The following is a 20,795-nucleotide window of genomic DNA, read 5'->3' as shown; positions in this document are numbered from 1 at the left end:
ATGATCAGGGAGACAGGATTACGGTGTTGCTGGTGTTGCCAGCTTTGGAGAGGCATTTACAAGTATCAGCAGCAACGCTTGGGGTTTCGGCTGAGCGTCTTCCACCCAGTTACTCAACTTCTTGAATGATGAATCTGTTTGAAGCATACTTGTGTTAGCGAAGGAGGGTGGTGGTAACGGAGTTGGCAATGTTTCGTGGTAGTCACAATGGTGGATTTCATGTGGGGATGAATACAGGAGTTTGGTGGTGGTGAACTCTGGTATTAAGGAGCGGTGGGAGTGGCTGGGAAGGGGTGGAGACTGAGGAGCCCTTACCCCTTGGCGCCTTGTCCCTGTGAGTGATACGTGTGGTCAAGCTGCGACTCCGGAGAGGAAGCTTCCCTGGCGTATTTTACACACCTGTAAGTAACAGGGGAAATTTAGCCTGTCGTCAAGAGACGGGCACAGAAGAGGTGTCACTGACAATCCCCATGGCACAGTGCAGACATCCCTGTCTGCATCCCCCCGCCGAATCCCTCGTTCGCCTGATGCCCAGGGGGAGGTTTCTCCCCCGGGGGCCATGGCTGGGGAAGAGCGAGGCCGTGCTCAGCAGGGTGGGCACGAGGAGCGCGGCTGCTTGAGAGGTCCGTGCTTCTTCCCGTGGCGTGACTTGCTTTGCTTTTCCTTCATACCCCTTTGTTTCAACCAATTTTCTCTTAAAAATCTGCCTGATCCTGTAAGAGAGTTTATGCATTTTTGGATCCCCTTGCTGCCTTTGAGAACCTTGACAAGCAGGTGTGCTGCAGCACTTGCAGTGCTGAGCCTCCCAGGGGACCCGTGGCAAGCGTGTTTGGCATGCCGTGTGCCACTTCGGGGCACCGTTGGGCCAGTGGGCTGCCACAACTCCGGTGTTTTCTGTCTCTCTCAGGTTGGACTTCAACGGGTTCTACACCGAGCGCTTGGAGCACATGTCTGCCGAGCGCAGCCAGAAGGCAGCTCCCCTGCTTCCCCGCCTGGCTGTGCCTGCCCAGTGAAGTCCTGCTGCTGCCCCTTTCAGCCACCACCTCTTCCGCACCGGCCCCACACTCATTGCCTTCGAGCTAAGAATACTCAACCCTCTCCATTCACAGCGTGAGCTGGAAACAAACCGTAAGGTTTGTCCCAGAGAGACAGAGGGGGAATATTCAGTCTCATGAAATGTATGTAATGGATTTTCTCTTCTGAGAGGCTTTTGTTAAGTCCCTTTTTTTTCCTTTTTTTTTTTTACTGCATTGTAAAGTGATGTATTTGTGTGTTGTAAAATAAATTTAAAAAAAATAATCAGGGTTTATTTTGGCTGTTAACAGAACTGAGGGTGCAGATTAGTCTTTTAGGTGACTAAATTTTGGTCAGCTCACAGAGATCTGTCTCAGCTGCCGTGTGGCCTTACTTTGGGGGCAGGGGGGGAGCCTAATTGGGGGGTTGCTGGAGTGAAGCTGGTCAGCTGCTCTAACCAACGGGATGGGCTTCACAGCTGATGAGCAGGAATGTGATGTTCGTATCACATTGGCCGAGTCCTCAGCAGAGGACTTCCAGGGTGTCTCGCAGAGTTGTGCAGTCATAAAAATTGCTTGAGGCAGTTTGGAAGCGGGTGTGGTAGAGGGTGGAAGAGAAATGTCTCCCAGGAACAAGTGGTGACCAAGGTAAGTGCCTGAGACACCAGAAGGCATGTGAACGTGGGGAGATGCGCAAGGGCTGTGCTTACGGGGCTGAGTGCGCCTGTTAATGACCTGCCCTTCCACTCCCTCACCTCCTCCTTTGCAAAGACCTCCTAGAGTGCCTTAGAGGGAAGAGCCGGGTTCTCTTTGCTCTGGTGGCCTAAAGCTGGTCCTCCAGCTCGGCAGAGGGAGGGAGAGAGACCAATGGAGGAGATGGAGACCACCAGTCTTCGCTATGGAGGAGTGAATTCCTTCATCTGAATGTTGAGGTTGAGGACTGAGACCTCAGCCAACATCATCTGGCTCTTCAGGGAAAGGACTTGTGCAGTTCATGGGGACGGGAGAGTTTCGTGTTCCTGCCACTGAGGTGGCCTCTCAGTCCAGGAAGGCTTGGAGAAGTTGATCGCCTGTTTCCATTAAGTTTCTGTGGACCTCACAGGACTTCACAGCCTGTCCCTTAAACTCCTCAGGGTGGAGAGGCAGAGGGGCCCTGGTCCCTGGAGGGACCTGCTGTTCTCTCAGGGCTTGAGAGACTCCCCTGGCACTTCGCTGTGTCACTGTTGGTGTCATGCATTTTTCATGCCAACGAGCAGTGTGGTGGCTGTTGCCAGATACCCTACTGCCAGGCCCAAGCAGGAGATGGAGGTGGGTCTTCTCCCCTCACCAGAAGCCAGGAGGTGCCAGTAGAGAGGCAAGAAAAGGTCCTGTGGCTGAACCCAGCAGCCCCACATCCCGTGGCACAGCAGTTGGGTACCTCCTTGCCCCAAGTTGCCATTTGGCTGCTCTGTGTCTCTCTGGCAAGCTGGGCTATTTGCCGTGCTTCACAGACTGTGGATTGGTCAGTAGCTCCTTCAAGGACTGCTCAGCTATGCACACGGAATCACGGAATCACGGAATCTTCAGAGTTGGAAGGGACCTCTAGAGATCATCTAGTTCAACTCCCCTGCTAGAGCAGGATTGCCTAAAGCACATCCCTCAGGGCTGCATCCAGGCGGGTCTTGAAAATCTCCAGAGAAGGGGACTCCACAACCTCCCTGGGCAGCCTGTTCCAGTGCTCTGTCACCCTCACTGTAAAGAAGTTTTTCCGTGTATTTGAACGGAACTTCCTATGTTCTAGCTTGTGCCCATTGCCCCTTGTCCTGTCGCTGGGAGCCATTGAAAAGAGCCTGGCTCCGTCCTCCTTAAACCCACCCTTTAGATACTTGTAAACATTAATCAGGGCCCCCCTCAACCTTCTCCAGGCTAAAGAGTCCTAGCTCTTTCAGCCTTTCCTCATAAGGGAGGTGCTCCAGTCCCATAATCATCTTGGTTGCCCTACGCTGGACTCGCTCCAGTAGTTCCCTGTCCCTCTTGAACTGGGGAGCCCAAAACTGGACACAGTACTCCAGTTGTGGCCTCACCAGTGCAGAGTAGAGGGGGAGAATGACCTCCCTCGACCTACTGGCCACACTCTTCCCTATGCAGCCCAGGATGCCATTGGCCTTCTTGGCGACAAGGGCACACTGCTGGCTCATGGATAATTTGCTGTCTACCAGGACCCCCAGGTCCTTCTCCTCAGAGCTGCTTCCCAGCATGTCCGCCCCTAACATATACTGGTGTTTGGCATTCTTCCTTCCCAGGTGCAGGACCCTACACTTGCTTTTGTTGAACCTCATTAGGTTCTTCTCTGCCCAGCTCTCCAGCCTGTCCAGGTCACGCTGGATGGCAGCACGGCCCTTGCAAGGGTTACCGTTGTTGGGGGGAGAGCTCTACTGGAGACGTTTAGGTAGCTAAGAACAGACAGGACTAGGAGCGTCGAGGGTGAAAGCCCAGAGCTTTACTATTTATTGGGTTTTCTTGATAAACTTGTCTATTTAAGAGGGAATTGCAGGAAAGCTGTGGGGAGAAAGAGGGAAGACACTGAAACAGTGCTTGGCTACGGTGGTTTCTGTGCCATTTTGGAGGAAGCTTGTCTCCAGTGACGGTGCTCTGCGACAGCCGAATGTGGCATCCGAACCCCTCTGTCATTAAATGCGGCATTTCTTGGCCTGAAGCAGATGTAACTGGACAGGGTGTGAGAGAACCTTGGCCAGGCTCCCTTCCCCACCACAGGTGGGACCAGATGATCTTCAGAGGTCCCTTGCAACCTGGGCTGCTCTGTGGACAAGGGGGAGATGGCAGTTAGCTCCAGGGCGGAGCAGAGAGCTCAAGGTACAGCGCATCTCCCAGCTCAGCCCCACATGGTGATCCCAGCCCCCTCCCATCCTTTGGGATTAGGGAGGGTCCTGAGTGCCCCACTGATATGCCCTGATATCCCACAGTCCCCTGCAGGCCCCCTGGACGGTTCAGCCCCTCATGGTGACCCCAGCCCCTCCGTCATCTCAGTGCTCCATCATCTCAACCCCCCCACCAACGCCTCCCAATGCCTCCCGCGTCCTACTGCTGCCCTCTGGTAGCCCAGCCACCCTCAGCTCCTGCATCACCTCGGGGCCACCTCAGACACCCACTTCATGGCCAATGGACACCGCTCAATGTCCCCAGCCCCTCTGTCACCTAAGAGCCAGGCAGGCACCCCATGGACACCTTCCTCAGTGCCCCAGGGGACACTCCTAGCCCCACTACCTCCTGTGGCAGCCCAGCCACCCCAGCCCCTCCAACCACCTCAGAGCCAGGCAGGGCTTCCCACTGCCCGCCGCCACCCTTGATACTCTATTGTCACCCCCCCGCCATGCCCCACAGACCCCCACACGGCCCTGGGACGTGCCCATATTGGTCACGGACACACCCTGATGTGCCGGGGGTTCAGACTCTCTCTGAAGCCACACAGACAGCTGTAAATGCCACTCAGACCATGTTGCCCCCGTCCGTCCTCCCCCCCCCCCCGATACCACATTGCACACCCTCTGCTACCCCACAAACCCTCCCCAGTGGCTCACGCACACCCCTTGACGCCCCACGGACAGTCCCCAAGGCTCTGTGGACCCTCCCCAATGCCCCGCAGACGCCCCGCCATGCCCCACGGACAGCCGTCAGCGCCCCACAGACCCTCCCCGGTGGCCCACAGTCACCCCCCGGTGCCCCACGGACCCTCCCGGATGCTCCACGGACCCTCCCCCGTGCCTTCACGGGCAGCCCCCGATGCCCCGTGGACAGTCACCGATGCCCCACGGACACCCCCCCCTCATCCCTCGACACCCCACAGACACCCCCCTCTGACCCCCGCCGGCCCCTCCCTGCCGCACTCCCCGGGCCTCTCCCGGCCCCGCTCCGCCCGGAGCCCCCAGCCGGGGGCGGCCCCATCCCCGCCCCGTCCCGCCGGTGCCGGTGAGTCACGGCGGGCGGGGGCTGCCGGCGCGGCTCGGCGCGGCTCGGCTCGGCGGCGCTTGGAGCCGGGCACCGCGGACACGTCGGAGCCATGGCCCCGCCGCTCCTCCGCCTCCTCCTCCTCCTCCTCCTCCTGCTGGTCCACGGTGAGCGTGGGGCGGGCAGCCGCGCTCCGCCGACGGGACGGGCGTGAAGTTGTGGGGAGGCGCGGAGGCTCCCCAGGGCGGGTGGGGGGGTTCTTCTGCCGTGGGGCAGGGTTGGAGGAACATTCCTGCATCCCTCTAGACAGGGATGCTCTTCCCTGTGAGAAGGAAGGGGACGCGTGGGGAGCGGCACGGGAGGGGATGGATGCACGGGGTGGCTTTTTTTTTTTTGGGGGGGGGCCGGACCACAGCCAGGCAAGGTTTGGGCTGCTTTGTCGTTCCCCTGGCGTCACCGGGGGATTCGGCGGGCACTGCCGTCATCGCCTCCTCAAGCTCCCCCCCGAGGGCGAAAGGGGACCCTTGGCAGAGGGATGCTTGTCGGTGACCTCCTGCCTCACCGCTGCCCCACACAGATTGGGGGGGAGGGGGCGCGCCTCGACTGGGAGGCTCCTGCCAGCCAGGGGAAATTTGTCACCAGCAGCCGGCGGAGTGCTGGCAATGGTGGGGGGGGGGCCCGGTGACTCAGCCGGCCGAGGGGGGTGGTGAGGAGGCTCCTGGCTCCCTCTTGGGAGCTGTGGGCGAGGGCCGCCGGGCACCCGCTGGGGGCTCAGCCGTCCCCGTCTGACCCCCCAGAGCACAGGCATGGCTGCGGCACGTGCTCCCAATTTGGGGCTGCCAGGGAGGCGAGGGGTTTATGGCAGAAATGTCTTCCTTCTGACACACACACACAAAAAAAGAGGCTGGGGGGAGGGCTACGCCAGCCCAGACACAAGACAGATGTTCTCCAAAACACAACCCCCAGCAGCTGCCAGGTGCCAAGTCACAAACTGTGGCATCAAGACGGCAGGCTGGAAAAACTGCTGTCTTGATTTGCCCACTGTGGTCTCAGCAGGGTTTTCCAGCCTTGAAGGACCACTCACACATGGGTGATGCTCCCCACCGGGGAGTTGCATTCCCAGATGTTATTTCAGGACTTGCTGTTTTGGCTCTTCCCTTGGCTGCTTCCATTATCCCCTGACTTGGCTGTTCCTGGGCATCCCAGCTCAAAGGTCTTTGACCTTTCCCAGGTGCCACAGCCAGGCTGGAGGAGAAGCTCATCCATGTCGAGAAGTATGAGATGGTGACACCACGCAATATGCCGGTGCCTCGGGAGAAGAGGGACCTCTCTGCGCTACCAGTGAGTAGTGTCACCTCCTGAATACTGGCTCATCACAGCTGCTCTTGCTGCCTTGCAGGGAGGGTGTTGCAATCAGCAGACACCCGTAGCCCACCACTGGGCTCAGAGTTGGATCCCTTTGGCCCACCACTGGGCTTGGAGCTGGACCCCCTTAGCCAGAAGAATGACCCGGTGCACATTTTCTTGCATTTCTTCCATCCCAGAGGATGGAGATCTTAAAATAGTCGCTCAGATCAGCTTTCCTGCACTGTTTTTGGGTAAAAATAGGAACTGTAGAAAGCAGGGTGGATTCTTGAAGAGGTGGGGGCTGCTTTCTCCAATGTTTTCTTCGGAGCCATTAGCCAGTGGTGCCACCTCTTGCAGTCTTTCAGTGATCTTGCGACATCTGGTCTTTGCTTAAGGAGGGATTTGCAAAGCCTCATTGAACTGTAAGCACTTTTCTTGCTGTGTTTGCTGAAGTTGGGGTTTTTTTCATCCTTTGGGACAGGGAAATAAGAATCAGAAAGTTGCAGAAACCCACATGAAAGAAAGCCAGTGTTATTTTTCTTGGGAAACCTTATAATTTGGGGGAAGGAATGGGGTTTGACTCAGGAGTTTTGAGCTCTCAGAGCTGATGTCCGTAGGATGATGGCTTTGACCTCAAAGATATTTTCCTTGTTGCCTTAAAGTGAAATTCAGCCAAATACAAGGATTCATGTTCTAGGACCGAAAAGCACTGACATTAGCACATGATGAGATAGAGGGGCTGGGGACATTTATTTCCTAGTAAACTCTTTGTACAGCGTGTTCATCTGTGATTCAAAACCCTTTCTGATAAACTAGCTTCAAAAACACTCCCCAAAAGCATCTGTTTTCTCTGCTCTAGAAACCTAAACTTGTCCATGAGATAAACATTCCCCAGGCTATTTAGAGACACCATCTGTGCTGGGTGCGCTGGGCGGCTCTGCACTGATCCCCCTGGAAAGGGGAGCTCACCCATCTCGGGGTCCCTCCGCTTTCCGCAGCGCAGGGGGCCTTCATCCGCGGTCTCTGGCTGGGACGGGCATGGGCCAAGAGCTGGTTCCTGGGTCAGAGCAGTTGGGACACGTGAGGCTGGTCCAGCAGAGCATCTGCCACGTTTGAAGCAGACCCCTCTGGCTTTGCATCAGTCAAAATGTTTAGCCCTGCAGACGGGGTGGAGAGCTGGGTCCCGCAGCGCAGGATCCCCTGGGATGCTAGCCTTCCTGCAGGCCGTGGTCTGCTGTGCCCACCCACCTTTAGCAGGGGCGGGACAGGACATGTGGCAAACCTGGGCACTTCATGGAAAGGGACCTGAAAAAAGAGCAAGAAGGGCCTCCAAAAAGATTTATAGTTACCTGCTCTTGATTGCAGAAGTGATATCTCCCTCATACTCAATACTCCCCAGTATTGAGGAGCGCAGCTCCAGCTGTATTGAAGTGGGAGGGAGGTTTCCAGACACTGTTAAGACCCAGTGTTGCAAGCTTCTGGCTTCTCCCTCAGTGTACCTGTGCTCACACATCCCTGATGATGTCCCCCACCATGTCCCCAGAGCCAGTTGACGCAAGGAGGCAAGCCCTTTGACTGGGTAGAGACAGCTGAGCTCCTGCTAGCCCAGCCCACGGCTCTGCAGGGGATAGCAGGACATTGCAGAGCGAGCAATGGGGCCAGACGGAGCAGGAGCAAGGGATGGTGGTGGCCCAGACACGCCCTTCTCTTCCTCCTCTCGTGTGCTGCAGCTCCTCTGATACGTGGCATGGTGCAACGAGACCCATCCCTACTGTCCTAGCCTGTCGCCCCTTCCCACCCAGAGAAGAAATACGCTGCGCTGGGGTGGGACGGTGGCATCACGTCCCAATCCTCTGCAAGCTCTCTGGGTCTCTTCATAACACCAGCTGGAAGAAATCCCTCCTTTCTGTGTGCTGTGGCCCTGGCTCTGTTTCGCTCGCTCAGCGTGGTCTGGGGGTTAGCAGGGCTCAGGCAGGGGCAGGGCTGAGCTGCCTGCGCTTCCACAGCCTTCCCATCTGGAGCCCTTGCAAAGCCCGTGCTAATGAGGAAGGGGGTGATTCAGAGAAGCTGTAGCAGAGTTCTGTTTTTTTTTTTAACTTGCCCTGTGGTTGTCTCCAAGAGATGGTTTCTGACCCACCACCCCCTTCCAAGTGCTTTCCTGCCATTTCCTAAGACCTCTTCTGTCTCCGGCACTGCCAAGAATAACAAAGCGTTGCTTTGTCGGCAGACACAGGACGGGACGGCCACATCAAGCAGGAGACACTGTTTCATAAAAGAAGAATTTTCCGGGGACCCATGAGCGCGCCCGTGTGTCGGTGTTGTGCCTGCAGGCCTGTTGCCGCCTGCTCAGCCAGCAGAGAGGACATTTCATGGCCAGCAGCCCGTCGCTTCAGATTGGAAATGGGTCAAATGGAGGGCGACCGAGTGACAGGCAAACCCTCTTACCTGACCCTGCTGGTGCTGACTTGCTCTCGGCTCAGCCCCAGCTCCCGCCAGCTCGCAGATCATCCCCCTGGGAGTGCCAAGATGTCCTATGACAGCAAGTGACGTCATCCTCCCTGGGGGAGAGGCTGCACACCTCATCTGGGAGGAATGCTGGCCCTGTGGGAAGTGCTTGCTTTGCCTTTTGCTCAGCTCTCTGCCCCAGGATCCCATAAGAGGGAGGATGTGCCCTCAGGAGAGGTGTCTGTGCTGCAGTGGTGACTAAGGATGCAGGCTGGTACAAGGCACCGCCGTCTCTCTCAGTCGCCCTGGTGGGATGGGACCTCTGGAGGTCTATGGCCCGGTCTCTTCAGATGGAGATCGCAAGACATCCCAGAGGGAAACATTTCTGGAAGGGATGTCTCCATCCTGGGAGTTCAGGGCATCCACCCTGACCCAGCCACAGCGACTGGAGGTTGGGCTTGAGATGCTTTGAGATCCCTCCACCAGCACTAAGGTGGTGCTCAGGGGATCTGGCACATGGTGATACTAAAATCTACTCTCAGTAGCAGACGAGAACCCAGAAAAGGTTATTTTCTAACTGTGATGTTGCAGATTAGATCAGTCAGAGATAAGGAAGTCTCTGCTGATGAGAGCTGTTGGGCACTGGGGATCTTTGTGGTTAGTCTGTGAGTAAGCGCTGAACTCAGTCTCCAGAAAAGGAGCTTTGTGACTGATGAGTAGGAAACCTCAGTTTCTGGCGTGGCCATCTGCAGCCATGTGTCAGAGACAGGAAACCAGACTTTGCTGACTCTGTTTCATTGCTGGTGACCTGTTCTTTATCTCAGGATGTGCCGGGGATTTGTGTTATTGCCCACACGCTTTCTTTCTTCTCTTCTGATTTCCTGTGTCTTTGCTGGATGCCTCCAGGGCGAGCAGCCAGGCTCCCCATCCCGCAGCCACCTTCCAGTGGGATGCACGCACACGCCATCCCCTTTCTGGGCAGGTCCTCCATTCTGAAGCGGTTGATGTTGTCTGTCTTTCAAGCAGAGCACCTACCCGGACCGTGTCCTCTACAGTATCCGTGCCGAAGGCAGTGACTACCTCCTGTGGCTGGAGAAGAACAAGTGAGTGCGGGTGGGCACAGTGGGATGGTCAGGGAGACGCTCAATTCTCACCCTTGCCATGAACATCACTTCTCCAAGGTCCGGCATCACCACACCAGCAATCTAAGCCCTCAGGCCAGACCCTTGATAGGAAAATATTTCGATTTTTTTTCCCTCCTTGGTAAACCCATCCAGGGAGGTCATGGGCCCACCACACCCAACCTGACCGACCTCATCCTCAAAGCTTTCCATCCTCTCCCCACAAAATAGGGTCGCTTCTGACACCCCTTCTCCATCCTGCAGGGAGCTGCTAGGGCAGCACTACACTGAGACGCACTACTCTGCTGACGGCACGGAGATCACAGAGCAGCCGGACGTTCAGGTATGGAGCTGGCTCCAGGGAGAGCGGTTTTCCCGCTCACGCAAGGTCCCTCTGTGCTGACAGCGGATGCAAGACCCCCTTTACACCTCTCCTCTCTCTCGGCGGCAGGATCACTGCCTTTATCAGGGCCACGTGCGAGGATATGCCGACTCAGCAGCAAGCATCAGCACCTGCGGCGGGCTCAGGTAGGACCTCCCCTGGGGCACCGTGGCTGGTCAGAGGACAGCATCAGGCCCAGCCTTGGCACACGCCTGCTGCTCCTGCTGGATGCGGTGCCACGCAACAGTGAACCGGTGCGACCAAGCCCCAGCCAGCCGGAGCTGTGCTGATGGAGGGAGAGCTCAGCTTTCCCACGAGGAAGAGAAGATGTCCCTTTTCTTGCTGGCAGTGGGAGTGCTGGCCTCCCTGGCTCGGCGCCTAGCAGGAAAGACGTTTTGCATCTCCTCTGGGCCACACCAAGCTCCTGGAGCTGATGGCTGGGCGCCTTTCCAAAAGAAAAGGAAAACATACAGTACATCAGGCCAGCTGTGTCTCCCACTGCCCACCCGCTGCTGGCCACGCTGGTGCTCATTCCTCAAAAGCTGCTCTGGGTCTACCTTCTTTTAATGGCAGAAAGCATCCTTGCAAAGCAACCCAAGCCACCAGGTCCATGCAAGGTCACTCGGTTTGCCATGGAAGATTCATACTCTGCTTGTTCTCTTTCTTTTGAGGTCAGCTAGCAGCCAGACATGGCAAGAGAGTAAGCCAGAGAGGAAGGGGGCCCCTGGCAGGAGGATGTGTGAGGAGACCAGGTGGTTCCTGGAGCACCCAGGGACCTGCAAACATCCATTTGCAGGAGAAGCACCCACTGGAGCTGCATGGTAGCCATCTCCTCACTTGGCCAGCAGTGCTCGTGTCTGTGGAGACCTTGGCTCACACAGCTTGTGCGTATGTGGGACACGATATCCTTGTATAGTAGGAAGACAAGATGTGCTAGGGCAGGACAGGAGAGAAGGACAATACAGGCAGGGCACATGGGACACCTTACAGAAAGCATCTTGAAGGCCAGAGCTGTTGAGCAGGAATACTGTGTTACACCTGGCCTGGCAGCACTGGGCAGTTCTCCTTGCCGAACCCTGGGAGATTTCTGCTGCCCAAAGTACAGGATACTCCCCTTGCCATGGATGCTATGCTACGGTTTGCTCCCTCCCAGCCCAGCAGCCAATTTCCAGCCTCCCTAACAGCCCTTTTGTTCGACCGGTGCTTCTGCAGCCTCCGAAAGCAAATGCTGTGGACGTGTTTCCTATTGCTCCCCGTCTCCCAGCATGCCCCAGGTCAGCTTGGTCCTGGAGCACCTCCTCTCAGGCCAGGTGAGGTTGCAGGGAAGACGCATCCAGTCCCTCATGTTGCTGTGAGCTCCTGCACCCCTGTACCTCTGCACAGTGGTGTGAGGCTTCATGCACTGCCCATGGGCTGCTTGGGGTCTTTGCGTTGAGCGTGGCTCCATGCATATGGCCAGAAGGACCAGACCATCGTATCCTGCTAGCTCATCCAAGCTGCCTATGGGAACCATGAAGGGGTAGGGTGGTTTCCTGGGTGAGATTTGGCAGCTGTATTTTGTGTCACGGGCACTAGCGGGGGTGCATGTAGGGTCTGTCCATGTCCTGCCAGATATCACCCCAACCTGAAGCCTGCCTTCTCTCTTGGCAGTGGGTTTTTCCGGGTGAATGAGACCACTTTCCTGCTGGAGCCCCTGGAGGAGGATGCGGCCGGCCAGCATGCAGTGTACAGAGCAGCTCACCTGCGGGGGAAGCGTGGCACATGCCCAGAGTCCGGTGCCACCCTGGAATATGACCATGAACCGAGAATTCCCGCAGCCATGAAGCTCTACCGCTGGGTTAAGGATTGCATTGTTTGTCCTTGCTGTAGCTGAGTTTGCAAGAGCCTAGGTCCTGTGAAGTCCAGGAGAGGAGTGGGGCCATACCGCGTGTCTTGGAGATGCTCCTCTCCCACATGTTGTTGGTTGGGTACCCAAACGTGGGTTGCTCCCAGTGGCCTAGCTCCTGGTGGGAACAAGTCCTCAGGTCCTATACCATTAGCAGGAGCATCCTCTTTCCCCACGAGCTCCATGATGACCGCAGAGCCTCTCTCATTCCTTATCCCAGTAGCAGGCTTGAGTTTTGCCTTGTGTGTTGGAAGGTGTCTGAAACACCCAGCAAAGTAACATCAGAAAGCAGAGCTAGAAGACCTCCTAGCCTTGAATAACATTGAAAGATGCCCCAGGATCCAACACATCCCACAGGAGGGTCATCTGCAGGGCTTGGCAAGCTGCAGAGCTGAGCCCATCTTTGTGCTCACTTTCCTCTTCCCTTCCAGAAATCAGCTCCGTTACACAAAGGTCCCCGATATGTGGAGCTGGTCCTGGTCGTGGACAACGAGGAGGTAAGCACCAGGGCAGGGAGCCAGTGCCTGCATTTTCGCTGTCATCCACAGCAGCGAGGAGGTTGAAGCCAGCCTGGAAATCTCTCTGTGTCCTTCCTGTAGTTCAGGAAACACAAGGACTTGCGCACAGTGCAGAACCGCATGAAGGAGGTCGTGAACCATGTCGACAAGGTGAGCCCAGGGTCTGGATCTGCACTCCCCACTCCCACACATGCCCCGCAGTGCCAGCACAGGCATGAACGTGGAGGAGGAGAGATTGGTGTGGGTCGGGTGATGGAGCTGGAGCTGATCTCAAGCCTCTAGGTGGGCTGCCATAGGGTGACCAACTTCCTTGGCCAATGGGGTGTGCAAGGTGGACACAACAAGCAGCTCAGCCCTGGGTCCTCAAGAGCATGGGACGGCTGCCTCCCAGCTCTTTCATAAGGGAAGCGGGGGGAGAAATTTCTTCTCCTAACCCCTGGGAGTACCTCCCACAGCCATTCTCAAGCTGGAGCAGGTGCTAGCAAGGGGAGGGTGATGGATGCAGTGCACCAAGGGGGAGCTTCTGTTTGCCTTGCTTCAGCCTCACTCTTTGGTCGGCGGCATGGGAGCAGCATCCCAACCTTCACCAGCCAAGAGGGAGCCCAGAGGTCCCGGGGAAAACCCCATCTACGTGGTCACCCCACCTTGTATTATTTATTGAATGGGTGACAGAGGCTGATATTGCACAGTGAGGTGGGGTCCTGGGCTTGGTTGCAGCTCCCCAGGGGAAGTGGGACCTTCCCCTTGTGCAGATCAAATCCAAGCACTCCCTCTGGGCTCTCTCCCACCCCAGCTTTATCAGCCTCTTCGCCTGCGGGTGGCCTTGATCGGCTTGGAGGTGTGGAGCCACAAGGACAAAATTGTGGTCAGTCCCAACCCGGAGGTGACGCTGGACAACTTCCTCCACTGGCGAGAGGCAGAGCTGCTGCGGAGGAAGCCACACGACAATGCCCAGCTGATCACGTAAGAATAGGGTGCCACCACCTGGCCACCCTTGCAACCCTGCTGCCACCCAGGCCACGTGGCCATGATGGCATCTCAATCCCACAGGGGCATAGACTTCCATGGCACGACTGTAGGGCTTGCCAAGAAGCTCGTGATGTGTACCAGGGATTCGGGCGGTGTCAACCAGGTGGGTCCCACTGTCCAGGCACGCACTGGGAGGGCAGCGGCAGTCCCACAGTCTGCGCTCACTGCATTATATTGTCCAGAGCAGGTCTCTCCTCCACTGGTCTCCAGCTTTTCCTCCACAGCCTTAGGGCTGGATCTGGTCCCTGACATCTCCAGCCCTTGAGTCACTGACCCCCAGAGAAGTGTTGGGGCCGCAGGAGGGGAAGGTTAGCTGTGGAAGCCCAGCTGGGTGCTGGTGGAGGGTTCTGATACACCTGAGCCCTGAAGAGCCTCCCAGGCTAGTTCTGTGGACACAAGGCTTCTCCCACCACCTGTCAGGTGGCTGGGACTTGGTTTGGAATTGCTCCTTGGCCATCCTGGCTGTTCTTCTCATCCCTCCCCAGGGAGGGCATCCTTTGCTGAAGGGGGACCCATGGCTATCCAGAACCACCACAAAGCATTGTTTCAGGGTAGCTGCTATATCTAAGCACACTCACACCCCTGAGAGGGACCATTCTGGAGTTCCTCAGGGGGCCATGGGGCCAAGTCCAGCTTTTGTCTTCCTTTACCTCAGCATGGCAGCATTAGGGAATGAATTGTAGACAGCAGTGAGACCTGGCCCTTGGTGGGCCCCATGGAAATGCTGTGGAGAGCATTTGAACCATGCTGCACTTCTTGTGCCACAGGACCACAGCATGAATCCTTTTGGTGCTGCATCCACCATGGCCCACGAGATGGGGCACAACCTGGGGATGTCTCATGATGAAGATATTGCTGGCTGCCACTGTCCTGTCCCCAAGGATGATGGAGGATGTGTCATGGCGGCAAGTGTTGGGTGAGTGAACGAAAAAAGGGGAACACCTCTGGGCAGCAAATATCTTGAGGCGTCCTCCAGCATTGTCCTGATGGGGTGAAGCCTGTTAGATGGTCAGGTCTGGGAAGACATTTCACTTGAAGCTGCACTTCAAAGGTCTGTTGGTGGCCCTCCAGCTTCTCCTTGGGATGGTGGGTGCGAAGCCCCCAGGCTCTTATCTCTGCTCATGACCGCATGTTTTTGTGCCCCTTCAGCTTGGTTTATCCGAAGCTCTTCAGCCGCTGCAGCGAGCAGGACATGTGGCAGTTCCTAGGGGACCCCAGGACCAGCTGCCTGCTGAATGTCCCCAGGGCGGATGAGTTGTACGGGGGGCCGGTGTGCGGGAACCAGTTTGTGGAGCGGGGAGAGCAGTGTGACTGCGGTACACCAGAGGTATGGATGCTCTCTGAGGGCCCAGGAAGGAGGGTGGGCAGCAGGGACCTGAGGCCTGTCATTCGGGCTCGGAAAATGTTGTGCAAGCCTCTTCACTGGACCCTGTGCTTTGCAAGACTCATCTTCCTTATGTTCCTGATGCTTCTGCTGAAAAACAACTTATGGCGGGTTCGTTAACCTGGACGTGTGCCTTCCCCCCCACGCCACCCCACGTAGCTGGAGCAGGAGCATGCCTAGGAAAGATGGACTTCCCAACAGAATGTCCCCCAAAGAGGTGATCCAGGAAGGGGGACATCATGGCACGTTGTCCTTTCAATAGCTCAGCTTTTCCTCGTCCCTTGTGGCCCTAGGGGGAGATCTGAGACAAACGGCCAGGTGGTGTCTCTGGGATAAATCCCTGTGTCACAGGCCTGCTCTGGGACCTGAAGGGATGCTCCCCTGATGCAGAGAGCACAGAGATCCTCCTGTTTTCTACTTCCTGGAGGTGTGCAAAGGGTGCTACCAAGGAGCAATGACTCACGTCAGGACCCATCTTCTGAAAAAAAATCTCTTCTTTTCCTTTGATTTGGTGTTGGTAATGGGAGTAAAGGGGCAGCGGTAACGATTCACACCTGGGATGATGCTGTGGTTTTGCCCCATGGTTTAGCCCATGGAAGCTACAGTGCTGTTGGCCCTTGGTTACGCGACAGCTGGGCCCCCTCCAAGAGGAAGGAAAATGGTCTTTAAAGGGGGGCTTTCGGGAGTGTTTCAGTCCCTCCCTATCTTCCAGGAGTGCTCCGACCGCTGCTGCAATGCCACCACTTGTCAGCTGAGAGAGGGAGCCGAGTGCGCCCAGGGGAGCTGCTGCCAGGACTGCAAGGTACCGCTGCCAGCCAGGGGACCAGCCTGGCAGGGAAGGGGGCTGGTGGGTGCACAGTCCTGCCCTAGGCTCCTCCAGTGCTTCCCAGTAGATGCAAGGTGTGTCCATAGCCCACTAGAAAGCCTGAAGGACCTCTGTAGTAGCCTGCCCAGAGCCAAATGCACCCAATGGTTCGGGTGGGAATCATGCTTTCTGTTCAGTGCTCTCACTACATGGACAGTAGCATCTTGGGTGGGGAGTGTTCAGGAATGTAAAGCAGCCTCTGTTTCTGGCATCCTGGAGCCCAGGTCCCTTGGTCTGTTAGCTTAGGTGCAGGATGAAAAGTGTTGAAGAACTGGGCAATGTTCACAAGGGATCAATGTGCTCCATTTGTCCAAGAGAAAGTTAAGAATTACATGCATTGGTTCCTGCACACGGGCATAAGAAATGCCCTAGGGAGGAATAACTCCACGCACCTGGAGAGCAGCTCCGCAGAGAGGGACCTGGGAGTCCTGGTGGACAACAAGTTGACCACGAGGCAGCAATGTGCCCTTGTAGCCAAGAAGGCCAATGGTCTCCTAGAGTGCATTAAAAAGAGTGTGGCCAGCAGGTGGAGGGAGGTCACCCTCCTCCTCTACTCTGCCCTGGTGAGGCCACGTCTGCAGTGCTGTGTCCAGTTCTGGGCTCCCCAGTTCAAGAAGGACAGGGAACTGCTGGAGAGAGTCCAGTGAAGGGCTAGGAGATGATCAAGGGACTGGAGCAGCTCTCTGATGAGGAAAGGCTGAGAGACCTGGGGCTGTTTAGCCTGGAGAAGAGAAGACTGAGAGGGGACCTCACCAATGCTTATCAATATCTAAAGGGCGAGTGTCAGGAGGATGGGGCCAGACTCTTTTCGGTGGTGCCTGGCGACAGGACAAGGGGCAACAGGCACAAACTGGAACACAGGGAATCCCATCTCAACATGAGGAAAAACTTCTTTCCTTTGAGGGTGATGGAGCACTGGAAGAGGCTGCCTGGAGAGGCTGTGGAGTCTCCTTCTCTGGAGACATTCAAACCCCACCTGGATGCGTTCCTGTCCAACCTGCTCTGGGTGACCCTGCTTTGGCGGGGGGATTGGACTAGATGATCTCCAAAGGTCCCTGCCATTTTAGGAAACCTATGATTCTGTGAAGAGATTCTGGAAGAGGACCCCAGGTCAAATCCAGACAAAAAGCAAACCACAAGGTGTTGCCTGCAGGGCAAGGTTTAACTAGGGGAAGACCCAGTCAGAGGCCTGACAGGTGTCTGTCCGGTGCCATAGCTCGGCCAATAGTAAATGTCTTTGTGCCAGAGTGGCACAAGCTGCCGTGTCTGGATCTGTTGGGTGCTGGGAGGTGTTTTGAAGACCAGGGTGCTGCTTCTGTGGATCTGGGGATGCAAGAGCATTGAGGCAGTGCTGACATCCCCTTTTCCGTGCAGGTGAAAGCTGCTGGTGTGCTCTGCCGGGCCAGCAAGAATGACTGCGACCTGCCCGAACACTGCACTGGCTTCAGTGCCGAGTGCCCGGAGGATGTTTTCCAGGAGAATGGCATCCCCTGCCAGAACGGCAATGGCTACTGCTACAATGGGGCTTGCCCCTCTCACAGCGAGCAGTGCCGTGCGCTCTGGGGTGCAGGTAGCTGCTCCCCGACCCTGCTCACCCCTCTTTCCCCCACCACGCTGGGTGATCGCCTGCAGCCCTGGCTTCTTGGGCCAGGGCATTGCTAGGCTGTCGTCCCCTCCTGCATCCCTAGCTATGGCTGCTGACCCCAAAGTGCGGCCATTGGTGTTGGTGCACCTGACCCTTTCCGTGTCCCGCAGAGGCCCGGGTGGCTCCTGATGTTTGCTTTAAGCGCAACAGTGAGCAACACCTTCACCTCCACTGCCTCACCAAGTACGGGAAGCGGCCCTGCAGCCCCAAGTAAGGAGCTGGGGAGGTGGGGTGGGTGTCCATGTCGAGCGACAGCACCGTGGGGCCAAGCAAAGCTCCACAGCCCTGTGCCACCTCTGCCACTGGTGCTCATGGCTGCTTCCCCCGCAGGGATGTGAAATGCGGCACGCTGCTGTGCCTGAGCGACAACACCAGCCCTGTCCTTGGCAGTGGCTCCTACTCCCTCTTCTTTGGACGCTTCAAGTGCAAGGCAGTCATTGCCGGCAGCGACGCCAATGAGGTGATGGCCAAGCTCAGGCTGGTGCCCACCGGTGCCAAGTGTGGAGAGGAGATGGTGAGTGGGCCGGCTGCTGTGCCGGGTTGGCAGGGGGGAGATGACTGCCAGCCGCAGCAAAATGGAGCAGCCTCCGAGCCCCCCTGCCTGCCCCCAGGTCTGCTACGCTGGTCGCTGCCAGAACCTCCTTGTCTACGGCGACAAGAACTGCTCAGCCAAGTGCAACAACCACGGGGTATGCTGCGAGATCATCCTCTCCCGGAGCAGCTGTGGGGCCCAGGGCAGCAGTCCCAGCCCCTACTGTGTGTGTGCGCCACCCTGACGCTTTCCTCCCTCATCCCAGGTGTGCAATCACAAGCGGGAGTGTCACTGTGAGCCAGGCTGGGCAGCGCCCTACTGCGAGCAGAAGATTTCAGGGATGGCGGCAGGTACGGCACACCCACCCTGTGCATGGCCAGCACCAGCTTACCTCAGCCCCATGCCAGGGAGGGAGCCTGGGGATGGGAGTCGGGCTCCATCCCCACAGTGCCAGAGGTGCCCGTCCCGATGCCGAGCGGGTTTCCACAGGGAGCAGCAGCGTGGTCTTGGTGGCAGTGCCGGCTGTGCTGGCACTCTCCGGCATCCTGCTGGGCAGTGGCGTCATGCTTCTCAGAGGCAGGGGGACCAGACGCTTCCAGAAAGGGTAATTCCCCTCTCCTCTGGCCCAGGCTGAGCTCAGCGGGGGGTGGCCCAGAGCTCAGTCCCACATCGTTCCTGTGCCCCACAGGAGGACCTCTGGTGAGCCCGCTGCCAGCCTCGCTGACCCGCTCTTCCAGGAGGGCGGACGGACACCTCGTCCCCACCGCCAGCTGTCTCGCCGTGACATTGGCCACCCGAACCTGCTCAGCAGCACGGCAGCCCCAGGGGATGCCCAGCCCCTCGGGCCCTGCCGCCCGGCACCACAGGTCAGGGAGCCAAAGGGAGACCTGGCATGGGGCAGGAATGACTGGCCGGGGGGGAGGGCAGCCTCTCACCCCCGCTTTTTGCTGACCCTGCAGCCACCAGAACTGGTTCCCAAGGTGACATCTCCAGCCTCTCCAGGACAGCCCCTGCAGGTAACCACCCCTCCAAAAGCCACCATGGCAGGGTGGCCTGTCCTTCCCTTTCAGACATTTCCCCCCTCCATCAGCCTCCCCTGGCCTGATGGGCCCCAGATGTGTGGGGCACATCTCTGGGGTGGCCCTAGGCCGCTGGTGACCTGGGGATGCACACCCTTCCTCTGGCCCCCCTGTCCCCCTCTGGGCCCCTCCTTGGCGCCCAGGCAGGGGACTCGGGTCTCTCCTCTCCTCCCACTAGGTGAAGCCGAAGCCGCCCAGCAAGCCTCTCCCACCACTGAAGAGCAAGGCGCTGTGCAACGGCAATGGGCTGCCAGGACTGGCCCTCCCTTGCCCCCTGATGACAACCCCCATGGTCCTTCAGCAGGGCATCCCCCCAAAGGTGGCCCTGAAGCCACCACCCCCGGCCAGGAGGTGACCAAGGATGCTCCATCCACCACCATGGCTGAGGAGATGCCGGCTCTCGTGGCACAGCCGCAGAGCCACTGTCTGGCTTCCACCCTTACTTGAATCGCTCACTGGACCCTCCCCCAGGATGGCACCCGTGTTTACAGATATTTTGAGTTGTGCCTTAACAGACTTCATAGCCTCGTGGCTGGCCCAGGGAGAGCCGTCAGCTGGGGCTTCACAAGGAGACCAGGAGCAGGGGGACAATGCCAGCTCTGGTTCTGAGGCCAGCCCAAAGTTGGTCCAGGCTCTCCTGCACCCTGGGAGCTGCTGCCTTCTCTCCTGATGTCCTGAATATGTCCTGCTCCTCACGCCTTCCCTGCTGGGGTCATGGCAAGAAGCTCCTGGCATGGCCTGCTGGGGCTGGAGAAGCACTGAACCACAGGGACCATGCCCCAGGACCACCAGCCCGCCCAGGGACAGTCACAAGGGGAGGTCTCGCCAGGGGCTTTGGCAGGTCCAAGCTGGGCTTGGCCTCCCCACAGGGCTTTTATCTCTGAACTTACCACCTGAGCGACTGTTCTCCTGAAATGGAATTTCCTGGGAGCCTTTTTACTGCAGCCGTTAACTTACAACCCTTCTGAGCCATCTGTTGTGAAAACAGTCGTGTCCCCCCACCCCATTTTTGATATAATTTAGGTTGAAGGCTTTTATACCAATAAAGATGGAAGGTAGTGCTGTCATGAGGTGGTATCTCTCAGCAGAAGGGGGCAGGAGGGTGGCAGCAGGCAGGGAGCTGCAGGGGGCTCAGGGTGGATCTGGCACGGGTGGAGCCAAGGCGGGAGAAGGGCTTGAGCTGGGCTGCCAAATCCTGCACTGGAGTCACGGGGGCCCCAAATGGCAGCACTTCCTGCCCACTGCACGGAGCAAGGCCATCCCAGGGGCTGCATGATGCTGCAGCAAGTCTCTGTCACCCTCTGGCTCACAGCACTGCTGTCCCCCAGCTGCCACAACAGGCCCTGGGCTTGCCCTGTGACCAAAGACTGGTCACCATGACTCCCACCATCAGCTTGGCTCCCAGCATCCTGGTCCAAGACTATGTCGTGCGTGCAGGCACCATCAGTGCTCAGGGCGTAGCCCACAGTCCCCAGGGACATGGCTCACAGGCAACAGCCATGCCTGCTTGGGAAACGCTCCTGCACTGGCCACACGCGGGCAACAGGGCAGCTCAGGTGAGGGCCCAAGAGCCAGCACAGCTCAGCTCCCAACCACAAGCTTGGA

At 57.6% G+C, this 20,795-nt stretch overlaps 2 protein-coding genes across 6 annotated transcripts in view; both read left to right on the top strand.

Annotated features, from left to right (window-relative positions):
- Window positions 1-1,293, top strand: part of TUBGCP2 (tubulin gamma complex associated protein 2) — a 40,594-nt gene extending 39,301 nt beyond the window's left edge. For all 3 annotated transcript variants that reach the window (XM_054205215.1, XM_054205214.1, XM_054205213.1), the window contains exon 18: window positions 908-1,293. In XM_054205215.1, coding sequence (XP_054061190.1) covers window positions 908-1,013 — 106 coding nt within the window. In that variant the 3' untranslated portion in view covers window positions 1,014-1,293. The remainder of the gene's footprint in view (window positions 1-907) is intronic.
- Window positions 1,294-5,008: 3,715 nt separating this feature from the next.
- On the top strand, window positions 5,009-20,216 carry ADAM8 (ADAM metallopeptidase domain 8). 3 transcript variants are annotated; one of them, XM_054207494.1, is made up of 22 exons: window positions 5,009-5,125; window positions 6,190-6,299; window positions 9,774-9,853; window positions 10,136-10,214; window positions 10,323-10,399; window positions 11,904-12,090; window positions 12,570-12,635; window positions 12,738-12,806; window positions 13,450-13,619; window positions 13,707-13,788; window positions 14,453-14,601; window positions 14,835-15,012; window positions 15,782-15,871; window positions 17,309-17,504; window positions 17,690-17,789; window positions 17,910-18,093; window positions 18,191-18,268; window positions 18,377-18,461; window positions 18,601-18,715; window positions 18,800-18,977; window positions 19,071-19,127; window positions 19,369-20,216. In XM_054207494.1, the coding sequence occupies exons 1-22, from the start codon at window positions 5,071-5,073 to the stop codon at window positions 19,543-19,545; spliced, it is 2,562 nt and encodes an 853-aa protein (XP_054063469.1). In that variant the 5' UTR covers window positions 5,009-5,070; the 3' UTR covers window positions 19,546-20,216. The 3 variants fall into 3 exon arrangements, with proteins under 3 accessions (XP_054063469.1, XP_054063468.1, XP_054063467.1); XM_054207493.1 differs by having other exon boundaries at window positions 9,777-9,853; window positions 18,800-19,127; XM_054207492.1 differs by having other exon boundaries at window positions 18,800-19,127.
- Window positions 20,217-20,795: the final 579 nt, after the last annotated feature.

This window comes from Rissa tridactyla, chromosome 6 (assembly GCF_028500815.1).
Source record: "Rissa tridactyla isolate bRisTri1 chromosome 6, bRisTri1.patW.cur.20221130, whole genome shotgun sequence".
NCBI classification, from domain to species: domain Eukaryota; kingdom Metazoa; phylum Chordata; class Aves; order Charadriiformes; family Laridae; genus Rissa; species Rissa tridactyla.
The sequence above is the reverse complement of the archived record's forward strand: the minus strand, read 5'-3'. Positions and strand labels throughout refer to the sequence as shown.